The sequence below is a fragment of the Cupressus sempervirens genome, chromosome 1, assembly GCF_028749045.1.
Source record: "Cupressus sempervirens isolate cs-2001-9-10 chromosome 1, ASM2874904v1, whole genome shotgun sequence".
Taxonomy (NCBI): domain Eukaryota; kingdom Viridiplantae; phylum Streptophyta; class Pinopsida; order Cupressales; family Cupressaceae; genus Cupressus; species Cupressus sempervirens.
In genome coordinates this window covers 531,039,955-531,052,232 of record NC_143118.1, presented here as the reverse complement: position 1 = coordinate 531,052,232, position 12,278 = coordinate 531,039,955, and the positions used below count along the sequence as shown (strand labels likewise).

Sequence of the window (12,278 nt, the reverse complement as noted above, 5' to 3'; positions counted from 1 at the left end):
AAAGAAATTCCTTACGCAGCTGCATATTTTGTTCTATCATTCTAGCTAGATTATGTGCAGATTAAGCTGAAACTTTACACATCGTGCATCTCATAAACTTGAGAGATCTTATCAAGGAAATGTATCAACATGTCAATCCCACCAGATAAATCATCACATACTCCATGCTTGCTCCTACTCAAGCTTAACTATATTTGTATCCCCATATAGGGGATGGGAAATATACAGCCAAGGGTCAAAGTAGCTTCATTACAGTTACAAAAATTCTAGTTTCATATGCTACTCTCAGAAGATTAATTAATCGACAAAGGCCCAAGTTCGAATGTCCCGTACTACCATAGGTTGGCCTTCTGAACTCGCAATCTTCCAACCATGCTTTAGATAACTACCACTCCACATGCTACCACTATCCCCTTCATTTTACTATGTATTGATTGTTTCCTAACCTTCTTTTGGTCTCGGGACATGTCTTGCGCCCTAGATGCTTTAGTGTACTACCATTCCATCTGGTTTTCCACTCCACGCTTTGGCATGGGAGCCAATTCTAGAACCTTGAACCGTGGTTGCTAGGCACACATTGGGCCTCACCTCTAACCAGAGATGTTCAATCTATACCAAAACTTCAACATGTGTCAAGTAGCAAGTCCAACCCTTAACTCCCAACAAACCTTGGGTATGCATCGGACAGCATTTCCCAACCTCAACCTTGACAATTCCTTGAGTGAACAGCCCCCTTTCCATTTTTTAAAATAGGGACATAACATGCACATCTAAATGTGCTTAGATTTGTGTGTGTGAGAGAGATTATTTTCTTAAAGTACATCATTCCCAAACCAGAATGAAAAAAAAGTTAGCAAAACATTCACTGGAAAAAATTTAGGCCTAGTCAAAAATCTCTTAACAATATCATTGCCAAGAAATTGCATGAGGTTGCACAACTTCTAGTAGTTTAGTATTGACTGCTCTGATATTAACATATAAGCTCACCAGAAAATAAATTCAAGTTTGAGGTGAGTATATTAAAAATTGGATTTTACACTTCCAAATTGTGAATAAAAAATGTATCTGTAGATTTACAGAATCCAAGATCATTGTCTGATCAGAAAAGTTCTTTTTTTCAGCTTGTTCTCTGCTTCAATAAATGGCACCGCAGTTACATATTTTGGACTCCAAATCAAAATGTTTTCTACTAATAAAGGCATGTTATCATATGTTCAGTCTAGTAAAACCTTCGTTCAGAGGCTACCACTACCAGCAATACTATATTCATCCAGCTAAAAAGAATGCAGCAAACATGTAAACTTGCCTTAAGCGCGCGTCGAGAATGAAAATCCTCCAGAACAAAGTCCCTCTGAACAGGTGTAGAAGTGGCTTTTACGGTAAGAGAATAACGCTTGGCTATCAGTTTGTGTTGGCGAGCAGAAATGGCAGAGGGGGCTTTCAATGGAGTGCAGAGTGTAGAGTGAAAGGAGGATGTTGAGATGGTTGGGATGAGGGTGGCGTATGAATTTGCCATCGCAACCTGCATATGTTTTTGTTGATAAGGCTTCTCCTTTCTTCTCTGCTCTCCTACCTAAATGAATGTAAACGCCTTAAAGCAGCTCAATATATAATCTTCGCTTATTCTCGTTTTGTTACTGTAATTGAGAAATCTGCATATCAATGCCAATTCGGGTTTAAAATTTGGAAGTTTATTGGCGGAATAATTTGAGGTCAGGGTGTAACCTTAATGAAAATCAAACCAAAAAAAGATGTGTACAATTGAAAGTACAATCGTCATTCTTTAACCTTGCCATATTTCTTTTCTGACTTCTATTTTTCATACAAAATAGTAGCAATATATGGGTTTCTCCATAAAAATGAATTTTGTACTAGTTTAATTTTTATAATTAACTAACCTTTACAATATTATAAAAAAAGAAAGGCAATGAAAACACTTGAGTTTGCATATGTTAATTTGGGTGTTCAAATAAAATTATCAACAAAACATTAAGTAATGGGCAAATATTAAGAAAATGCAATACAACTTTAATATTTTAATTATTAATTATTTTAAATTTTAAATTTAATATCTACCATTTTTTATTAAAATTGTTTTAAAATTTTATGAAGATATAGTTGTGTATCTTTGTGTTTATGTCATATATACCATAAAAATCGTATAGATAAAATATATTATAAATTTATGTGTATTTCAAAAAGTTAAATTTATACAATTTCTAGACATTTGTCAATGTTTATTGGAACCATCCAACTTTCAAATATGCTTGCCATTTTTTAACATAACTTCATACGGGACTGGATATTCCATTAAGTGGAAGCTTTGCTCTCTTGTTTAGCTATTTGAAAATAGAGATTTGTGAACTATAGCATTCTTTATAATGTGTTATAGTGATATAAAACATTATCATTAGAAATTTCAAGATTATTGTTCGTTTTGTTCATGAGTTTTTTCATTTACTAATATTAAGTGATTGTATGAAAGTATTTTATATGTCTAATTTTTTTTTGGTTTCTTTTGTATGTAATTCTTATGATTATATATTGGTGATGACACTTGTGATATGATTTTTGAATAGTGCTTATGTCAATTTCATCGTCATTCTTTGAATGTCAATACATATAATTTAATTAATATATTCATAATAATAATAATAAGTTATAATTTGGTCTAATTCTTATAATTCAAATTCAAAATTCAACATTTCAAAAAAAAAATGATGAACGTGAATAATCCTACAAAAAGAGTAGAGCAGTCTGAATTTGTTCATTTCAAGAAGCATCCTAGGGTTAAACCTGGCAAAAATTTTAAATCCGCGCCAAAGGGAAAGTTTAGGTCATCTTCGCTCAAATATTAGAAGAATTTGTACTCCAAATTTGAGATTAAACTCTCAAATAAATTCGCTACCTTGGAGGAGTTGGAAGGAACTAATTCGTATAAATGCCTTAACGCAGATAGGTCACAGAAGAGGAGTTCCAGGCAAAGAGACTTTCCTCATTAATCTGCAAATCCACCAAACCACCATCAGCCATTGTTGGTCTTCACTATAGATAGTCTAGATGAGCAATTTAGGGTTTTCTACCTCTAAAATACGCTCAACCTAAACTTGGGAATCCTATTAGGGCTGATTCATTTTCAACACCTCCAAGATCCATTAACTCATCTCCCATCGAATCCAAACTACCAGGGTCGTACATTCTACTTCATCGTCACCCAAAGAGTTCTGTTTTGAGGGCCTCCTCAAACACTAAATGCACATCTAATGAGCTCCCCAATGACATAGTTCCCTCCATTCCCCTTAATAAGGAAGTATTTAAAGATGCCTAGGATATCTTTGAAAGATTTGGAATTTTTGCAATTTGGTGTTGATGCAAAGAAGATTTGCTATTTCTTTCCAACTATTTGGAAGAAAATTGTAGATCCCCAAGTAAATATCTCTTATCATTCAGACTCTATTCTTTATTTAGAATGTAGAAATGAAGATGTTAGAGACTAATTTGTCAATATTTCAAAATGCTTTTTCAATGGGCACTTTGTCAAATTTATTGGTTGGAAACCAAATTTTAAATTAGATAATGTAGATTTTATGTGTCTAATGTGGTTTAACATTCAGTCTATACCTCCAGAGTTAAACCACATAGAAATCCTTAAATCCATAGGATTTAGTGTGGGAGAACTCCTAGGTATTGACTCATCATATCAGTATGATCATAATGTTAAACTTCTCATTCGAACAAAATATAAACAAGTTTTTAAGGGATCCAAGAAAATAGTATCAAACAAGGCTTCGTATGATTGTTGTTTACATCTTTACAAAGAAGAAGTCTCAGAAATTTTGAAGATTGAGAAGGGTAAAGATATCAGGCATGATATCTTACCGCTCACCTCCAACCTCTAATATTTATTCCCAAAGTTCCAAGAACAAAGGATGAAATTGAGAATTCAGGCTTGTATGTTGGATACCTCTAACATGGAGTACAAACATTGTAAGGTTCATACAGACGACCAATATGGTAGCATGGATAACACTAAAGATAAATCAAGAGGAAAGCTTAAATCTGCTATTGTATTTGAACAAATTTTGAAGTCGGGTGTCTTAGATAAGAAGGAGGGTGTTACCAATAAGAAAAAGAAACATAAACATAAACCTGCCAGGAACACTACAAAGCAGGGATCAATACCAATTCAGAACAAGAAAACTGTGACAAGTGGAGAGCAAGTTGTGTAGGAACATGTTCAATCAAGTGAGGCAGCAAGGGATCAATGTACCTCAGAGTTCAGAAGAAATGATCAACAGGTGATGAATGATTAGGTTAGCACAAACCCCATTAATATGTCAACTAAACCTATAGAATCTGTAGCTTCAAACAGTTCTTAGCATGACAAGCAGCAAATTAAGGAGATAGATGTCCATAATGTTGACACAATTGAGGACATTGAAAATTCGATGTTATTTGAAGTTATATCAGATCCAAACGGACTTCAAGTTCCATCAAAGTAAGGCTTCACAGTAAGCAAGTATCAGATGAGGCAATCTTCAAAGACTACTCTGAGGAAAGTAGACTTCAAAACCTCTTCTAAATTCTAGCAAACTCCCTCAAATACTAGAAGCTCTCCTTTCTCCCCAATAGAGAATCATAATAAAAGGGAGGATTTTAAGATTCAAAGTTCTTTGACAAAAGAGGTTCAAGATTTCTTAAATAGAGAAGACAATTTAGAGGTCGATCTATATCATTTGAACTCTAGTGATGAGAATCTCGATCAGTTAGCAGAAGAATTAGTACAGGTATTTAGTTTTGAGGACATCCATAATAGTACAGAGTCCCAAAAGGCAGAATTGATCTAGAGAATTATTAAATTAGGGGGCAATAATTATTCCTGTGAAGACCTCAAAAGGTATTTGCTATGTATAGAGGCAGAGGATATAGCTAGGAGACAAGAGCAGCGTATTGGCTTGAGTCATAAGGTTACAGATAATGGAAATAGTGTGACAAATATGTCAGGATCTATAACTGAAGAAGATCAGCAGGCAGGTATAATCAAGAAGATCATTAAGGAATTAGAAGTTGAAGGCACATATGGGAAGGCCGAATAGAAGAAGATCAGTGAGCCTATTTTAGGGAAACTTCCTGAGCATCTTAGGATTCAACAAAATCAAGAAAGTTTAAGATCCCCTAATTATGGTAAGGCTAAGGGCAAAAGAGGTAGAAGGTCTTTGAAAGACCTCAGAGAAGCAGAAGGGCTCAGCAGAGAGCAGTAGAAAATTGATCAGCTATTAAATGTTGCGAAGGGGAAGTGCCTTCCCAAGGAGACATGAAGATTACAATGTGGAATGTTAGGGGATTAAATGCCCCTAACAAGAAAAGGTTAGTAAAATAGAACCTTAAATCTTTTAATTCAGATATTGTCATAATTCAAGAAACTAAACTAAGGATGAAGCAATTAAATTAGAAAAAATGCTAGGAATATGGGGCTTTTTATTTCAAGAATCTGTGGGTGTGTCAGGTGGTTTAGGAGTTTTTTGGAACCCTAGGAAGGTATCTCTTTGTTGTCTTTATTAGAGTCCTAATTGGATTATTTCTAGTGTTAAGAGTTTGAAGTCAGATTTGCAATTTATTCTTATTAATGTTTATGGTCCCATCAGTTACATGGATTAAAAAATGGTATGGGCTGAAATTAGCAACTTCATTCGCATTTTTAAAGACAAGTCCCTTTTAATAGGAGGTGACTTCAATACTATTTTAGATCTATCCGAGAAAATTGGTGGGATCCGGCACCTTTCTCAATCTTTGCTAGATTTCAAAATTTGGGTTAGGCAGCATGATATGATTGACATTCCCATTAGCAATGTGAATTTCACATGGAATAATAGGAGGAAAGACCTTGCGTATATTGCAAAAAAATTGGATAGGTTTTTCTTCATAGGTGATCTAAGCAAGAGTAATCTTAATATTCAATCATCTATTCTTTCGATAGCTAGGTTGGATCACTACCCAGTTCACATAGAACTCTTTGAACCTTTCAAACCTACTAGGAACCCATTCAAGTGCAAAAAAATGCGGTTCCTAGATCCTTCCTTTATTGAAAATATCAAAGTTTGGTGGGAGTAAGATAGAGTAGAGGGTTCAAAGATGTTTGTCTTTGTGTCCAAGTTAAAGTTACTAAAAGAGTGTATTCTAAAATGGAACAAAGAGCACTTCAATAACATTTTTAAAGAGAAAATAGAGGTAGAAAACCAATTAAGGATCCTTAATCTTGAAATCATCAAGTTTGGTATGAACAAAGACAGTTACTTGCAAGAAAAAGAATTATTAGCAAACAAGAGTTAATTTTATCCAAAGAAGAGATTTATTGGCAACAAAAATCCAAGGATAAATGGTTGGATGACGGGGACCGTAATACAAAAAAAATTCATAATTCTACTTTATATAACAGATCTAAGAATAAAATAACTAGCATCAAAAACCCATTGGGCATTCAGATTGAAAAGCCTAGCGATATTGTTGACACCTTTGTGAATCACTTCAAGAATATTCTTAATAATTATGAAGGGTCTAATAAATTGGCTCAAGAAAAGATGCTTCAATTCATTCCTAAACTAATCTCAGTTGAGGATAACAAGCTTTTAAATAGACCTATCACTCTGGAAGAAGTGAAATCAGTTATTTTTAATATGAACCCTAATAAATCTCCTGGACCTGATGGTTTTCAAGCCTTTTTCTTCCAGAAATGTTGGGACATTATCAGGACTGATCTTTGGGAGGTTATCGAAGCCTCTAAAAATGGAGGAGCTATTTTAGCTAAGATCAATCTCTCTTTTATAACCCTTATTCCTAAGAACAATGATCCTGAATCTAATGGTGATTTTAGGCCTATTGCCTTATGCAATACAATCTATAAGATCTTTTCCAAGATCTTAGCGAATAGGCTTAAAGGACTCTTACCTAAGATAATCTCTGAGGAACAAACAAGATTTATCCCTGGGAGATTCATTATGGATGGTATTATTACAATTCAAGAAACTATTCATTCAATTGGCAAGCATAAAGACCCTTGCATGTTTATGAAGCTTGATATCCAAAAAGCATATGACATGGTTGACTGGAGATTTCTATGTAAGGTTCTCGAAGCCTTCGATTTTTCTCACCAATGGATCAATCTGATCTTCAAATTCATTTCTATGCCAAAAATATTGATATTGATTAATGGGACACCTAAAGGATTCTTTGAGATCTCAAGGGGTATCTGTCAAGGTGATCCATTATCACCTTCTCTTTTCATCATCATGCTAGAAGCTTTTGGGAGAGTGATAGTTGATGCTTACTAGAAATGGAGGATTTCAAGCAATAGGGTTGCTAGAAACATTCCTGATATCACTCATCAATAGTATGTTGATGACACGATTCTTCTTGGCAAAAGCTCCATCTCAGAAGCCTTAGGTTTTAAATCCATTATAAAATCATATATGTTAGCTTCAGGTCAAAGAGTTAATGAGGCAAAATTAGAGATTTTCTTTATAAACACAAATAAAGAAATCAAAGACAAGATTTGCGAGTTCATGAGCTATAAAAAAGAACAGTTCCCAAGTAAATATTTAGGCATCGCGATTGAAAAAGGTTCCAAATCTTGTAAGGCATGGCATAACTCAATTGAAAAAATGGATGCTAGGATAGGGGATTGGAAAGATAGATGGCTTTCCAAAGCTGGTAAGGTTACCAAGATCTGTTTTGTCCTTTCAGCCATTCATATCTATCTAATGTCTTGTCTCCCTCTTTCGAAGCATCAAGACTCCAAATTTGAAGCCAAACTTAGAAATTTTATGTGCAAGGATTGTGAAGAAGACAAAAAAAATTGCATTAGTTAAATGGGATAATATTTGCAAACCTAAAGAATTGGGTGGTCTAGTTATCAAGAACCTAGATTGACAAAATGAAGCCCTGGGGGCAAAATTGATTTGGAATCTATCTAAAGAGAGTAATAAAAAATGGGAAAAAAATATTTTTAAGAAATATCTTAATTCGGATGACCCTATTTCAATCTTTCGAACAATTAACCCTCCCAAGGGTTCTGAAAGTTGGAACTTTATGCTAAGTTGTCGTGATCTTATAGGTAATCTTCTTACATGGGATGTTGGCATAGGTGATAAGGCTCTTTTTTGGGAAGACTCTTGGGATGGCTATCCCCCTTTAGTCTCCAACCCCTATCCTAAGAACCTAAAGGATTTGTTAATATCATGATGGGAGAATAAAGTTTCTAATTATAAATCCAAGATCTCAATCAATGGGGTATCGAAATGGGTTTGGAAATTGGTGAATGATTTAGGTGCAGATCTGACAGAGGTAGATGCTTATATTAAGATTACATCCAATAGGAAGGTCAAGCAATTAGAGAAGCAAGATGTTCTTATCTGGGTTGCATCCAATGATGGCAACTATAGAGTAAAGGATGGCTACAAAGCTCTCCTTCATTCCTAAAGTTGGGACAAAGTAGAAATCTCACTCAAACATTGTTGGGATGGGGCATGCCTTCCTAAGGCAGGTTCCTTTTTATGGTTAGCTTGCCAAAATAGGATTCTAACTGTCGACAAGCTCTACAAATTCAGGATTCATGGTCCATCCAGATGTGTGCTCTGCAAACATAACCTGGAGGACCTGGATCACTTGCTTTACATGTGTTTGTTTTCACGAAAATGTTGGGAATGGCTTAAATTCAAGCTTGGGTGGTCCACTTCACTCCCTAAATCCTTTCAAGACCTTCTTAGGAGTTGGCCTATCAACTTGGCTAAAGGTGTGTACAACAAACTTTGGAATATTTGTCCGTCTATTATTTCTTGGGAGATTTGGAAGGAGAGGAACAGGCACATTTTTTGAGACTCTGAACTTAAGTTTGAGGAACTCGCATTAAAGATCGAGGCTAGTATTGTGGAGATAACTAATTCCCATCTTAGGAAATGCATGAAAGAAGAGGGATCTTTTTCCATTTGGGATGGGCTTATGAAAAAGAATTGGGTCAACTTGATTAATCAACCTCTTGTCTATTTCAAAAAAAGCAAAGAGGATAGAGCTAGATGCAGATGGTCTCCTCCGCCAAAGGGTTGGCATAAACTTAATTTTGATGAGCTTGCTCGTGGTAACCCTAGAGTAGCAGGAATCAGATGCATTATCAATAATGACGTTGGTCAATGGATAGAAAAAAAAGCCATGGCCATTGGGCCTACCTCTAATAATATGGAAAAACTAGAGGCATTGGAATTGGGTTTCAGTTATGTTTGGAGTTTGGGATAACCAAAGTGGTTATCGAAGGAGATTTTCAAATCATCTTGAATGCAATTAGAAAGAGGTCTACCCCCAATTGGGTTATTAACTCCAAATTGGAGGGTATCCTTAACCTTCTAAATTATTTTGAGGATTATCAAATTTGTCATATGTATCGCGAGGGTAACTTTATAGCAAATCACCTTGCTAATATAGGATCAAATGGTGGCTTTATTCATCAAGCGAATGATCTGATTTTGTCTGAGGCCATTAAATGTTTATAGAATTTTTTTTAGACTTATCTTAGGAGCTCAACCTTGATAGTCTTAAGTATAGCCGCTAGGCATATGTGTATTCGACCATAGAAGGTATGGCTAATAATTAAGGGGCATGGTTGAATACAAATCATAATTTAATTTTGTTTCCAAGAAGTGTGATTGAGCTTGGGCTTTCAACCTCATAATTGATGTCTATTGATTAATTCATGATGAGGTGCCAATAGGATGCCTCCCTCTCCATCGTTTGCTCGTGATCTCATGCCTCTGCTGATGAGATCATCATCAATTGGAAACACGTCAGGTGTTTGAGACTCTTCTTAGTAGAGTTATTTAAGAACCATCATTTTCAGAGTATTTGTCATTCACTGCAAATATGGATACAAATGTAATGGTTTATCATGCCAAGATCACAAACTATGGCACTTTGTTGTACTGTAACTCCCGAGCGTTGGAATCACATTTTAAATCCACTGGATGACATGTCTAGGATTGTAGTTGGTAGGGTTATTGGGGAGGGTATTTTCAATTACAAATTTACTTGGTGTACAAATAGTAGCATAATCGGATCCTTTATTGGGTGCCTAGTGAGGGTGAAGGTGGAGCATGATATCATTATTCATCTCTAGCACGATATTTTTTAGCCAACATGGTGCAAGGGCCTGGAGAATGCAGTGAGAAGTATCGACTCCAAGCTTCACATTCTGCTCCCTAAAAAATACATGTGCCTCTCACCAGGTTCCTTAGAGCTGGAGATGGGTTGTCGACGACCTACCTTGATCATCCAAGAAAGCCTAGCTTTTTATATTCAACGACCTAAAATGGAGGCCAACATCTGATTCCTACTACACTAGAGAGGTATTGTGCTAGAAATCAACAAGGAATGGATCACAGAGTATCTCCACATATTCCATGCATACATACTTTCGGGGGTCTCTTTCGATAACTTGGATGCTTTGATCTTCTGCACACCAAACACAAATAAAATAAGCTGAGTTAAATCCAACTTTTAGCTCCTTGCTAACTTTAAGGTAGAAAACCCTAATGATATATCTGATGTAGTCATTGTATTCCCGAGATAGGGTTTTTAGGGTTTTTTTGTAATATCTTAATATGACCTCTATTTCTTTTGGTTTTGTCATTTTGGGTTGTTTTTAGTAATGTTGTTCTTAATTCTTGGCATTACTATAAATAAGTATATGAAGGTGGTAGTCTGAAGTATTTTGTATTTGGACACTCTTTATAAATATATAGTATGGTTTATCTTTAACTCATTTGGTGTGGTACTCTCTTTACTGTGTGATCTTCTAATGGTGGTGGCATTGTTGGATTTGGCATTGTTGGAATCATGTTTTTTCAATAGTGGTATATATGATTTTGTAATAGTTTCAGCTTGGTGCTTGTTATGTTTCATTCAATTAAGTGAAAATTTGGTTCCTTGAAATCGCCTTAATTTACTCATTGGTTTAATTAATCTCACTGTCTAAATACGCATTAGAGTTTTCAAAATGCTATCCATGGGGTTTCCTAGGCTTCGTTTCAGCACGGTAATTGGAATACCCTTAGTTGTTCACTCGTGGCTATGGATGTTTCTCTAAAATTTGGTTTTTATATACTTTGTTATGGTCTCTGTTGATTCCGTCATGACTGCATGAATCTCCTTTTCTTCCCAAGATTTTGTATGAATATAACAAGTATATGGTCTTGAATGTAATAGCTTTATCAAATTATTTTTGCTTAAGAATTTATAGTTATTTGGTATTCCAAACTCAGGGGTTCACCTTTCTTCACTTAGTATTCTTATAGCTTCATTTAGCAAAGTTTTGCGTGTAGCATTGTATTGATTTATTTTTGTTGCTTATAGAGATGATATGGTCTTTGGATCTCTTATTTTTTTCCTTGATAATATTAATTGTCTCATTCATTTTCTTCTAAGTCTAGATCGATAATTAGTGTTAGCTTAGCATTGGTTCCTTAGTTTATTAGTTAGTTAACCATTTCATTCATTCTATTAGGTGCTCGAGCCTCTCTTGCATCTTAGTTTTCTATTTTAAATTCATTTATATTAGTATATTTATGTATCAAGAATGGTGATATATCTCTTCGTACTCAATAGAGGTAGACCTTTTCTTTTGTTTCCCTCATATCTACTAACATTTGTGAGTGATTAGAATGTTGGATGATTTTCTTTAGTAAAGGAGATGTGGCTACCAGTCATTGGTTTCTTCATCCTCTAATCAAGTATCTTTGAACTTCGGTTTTGATTTTAGAAACATTGTAACATTAGGGCTATACCCCTATTTTGATTGTAATTTTATCAGCTTAATGAGTTCACTGGGGTATAAATTGTAATAATATAAGACATATGTCCTGGGCAAGACTGGAGGTTTTCTTCTTCGTTCTTTCCTACTAGTGCTCGTTTGAACGGAGTAAAGTTTTGTAATTTGTTCTTTTATTAATAAAATCCATCAGGCTTCAGCCATTCACCAATTAAAATAATAATAAGTTATGATTGTTGTAACTTTTATTTATCACAGTTATGCCTATGATGCTTACTCTTATGTGAACTCGACAATTTTCAAATGCTTCTCCTCTACACATTTCAAAGGTTTGTTTGAGCCATGTCATTTTCTTGGATTATGTCTTTGTCTGCTTTGACCTCTTTATTTCCTTTTACACTAGCTATGTTGATGCCCTAGCTTTGGTAATGTATCCCACAGTTGTGAAGGCTCTTTATGGGGCCATAAG

The 12,278-nt window shown here is 35.0% G+C and overlaps 1 protein-coding gene across 1 annotated transcript in view; it reads right to left on the bottom strand.

The window, feature by feature from the left end:
• The window catches only part of LOC149578556 (uncharacterized protein ycf23-like), a 215,891-nt gene extending 214,312 nt beyond the window's left edge, over nucleotides 1-1,579 (bottom strand). Inside the window, exon 1 of the mRNA XM_089829810.1 lies at nucleotides 1,307-1,579. Within this exon, the coding sequence (XP_089685936.1) occupies nucleotides 1,307-1,528 (222 nt within the window). The 5' untranslated portion in view covers nucleotides 1,529-1,579. The remainder of the gene's footprint in view (nucleotides 1-1,306) is intronic.
• Nucleotides 1,580-12,278: the final 10,699 nt, after the last annotated feature.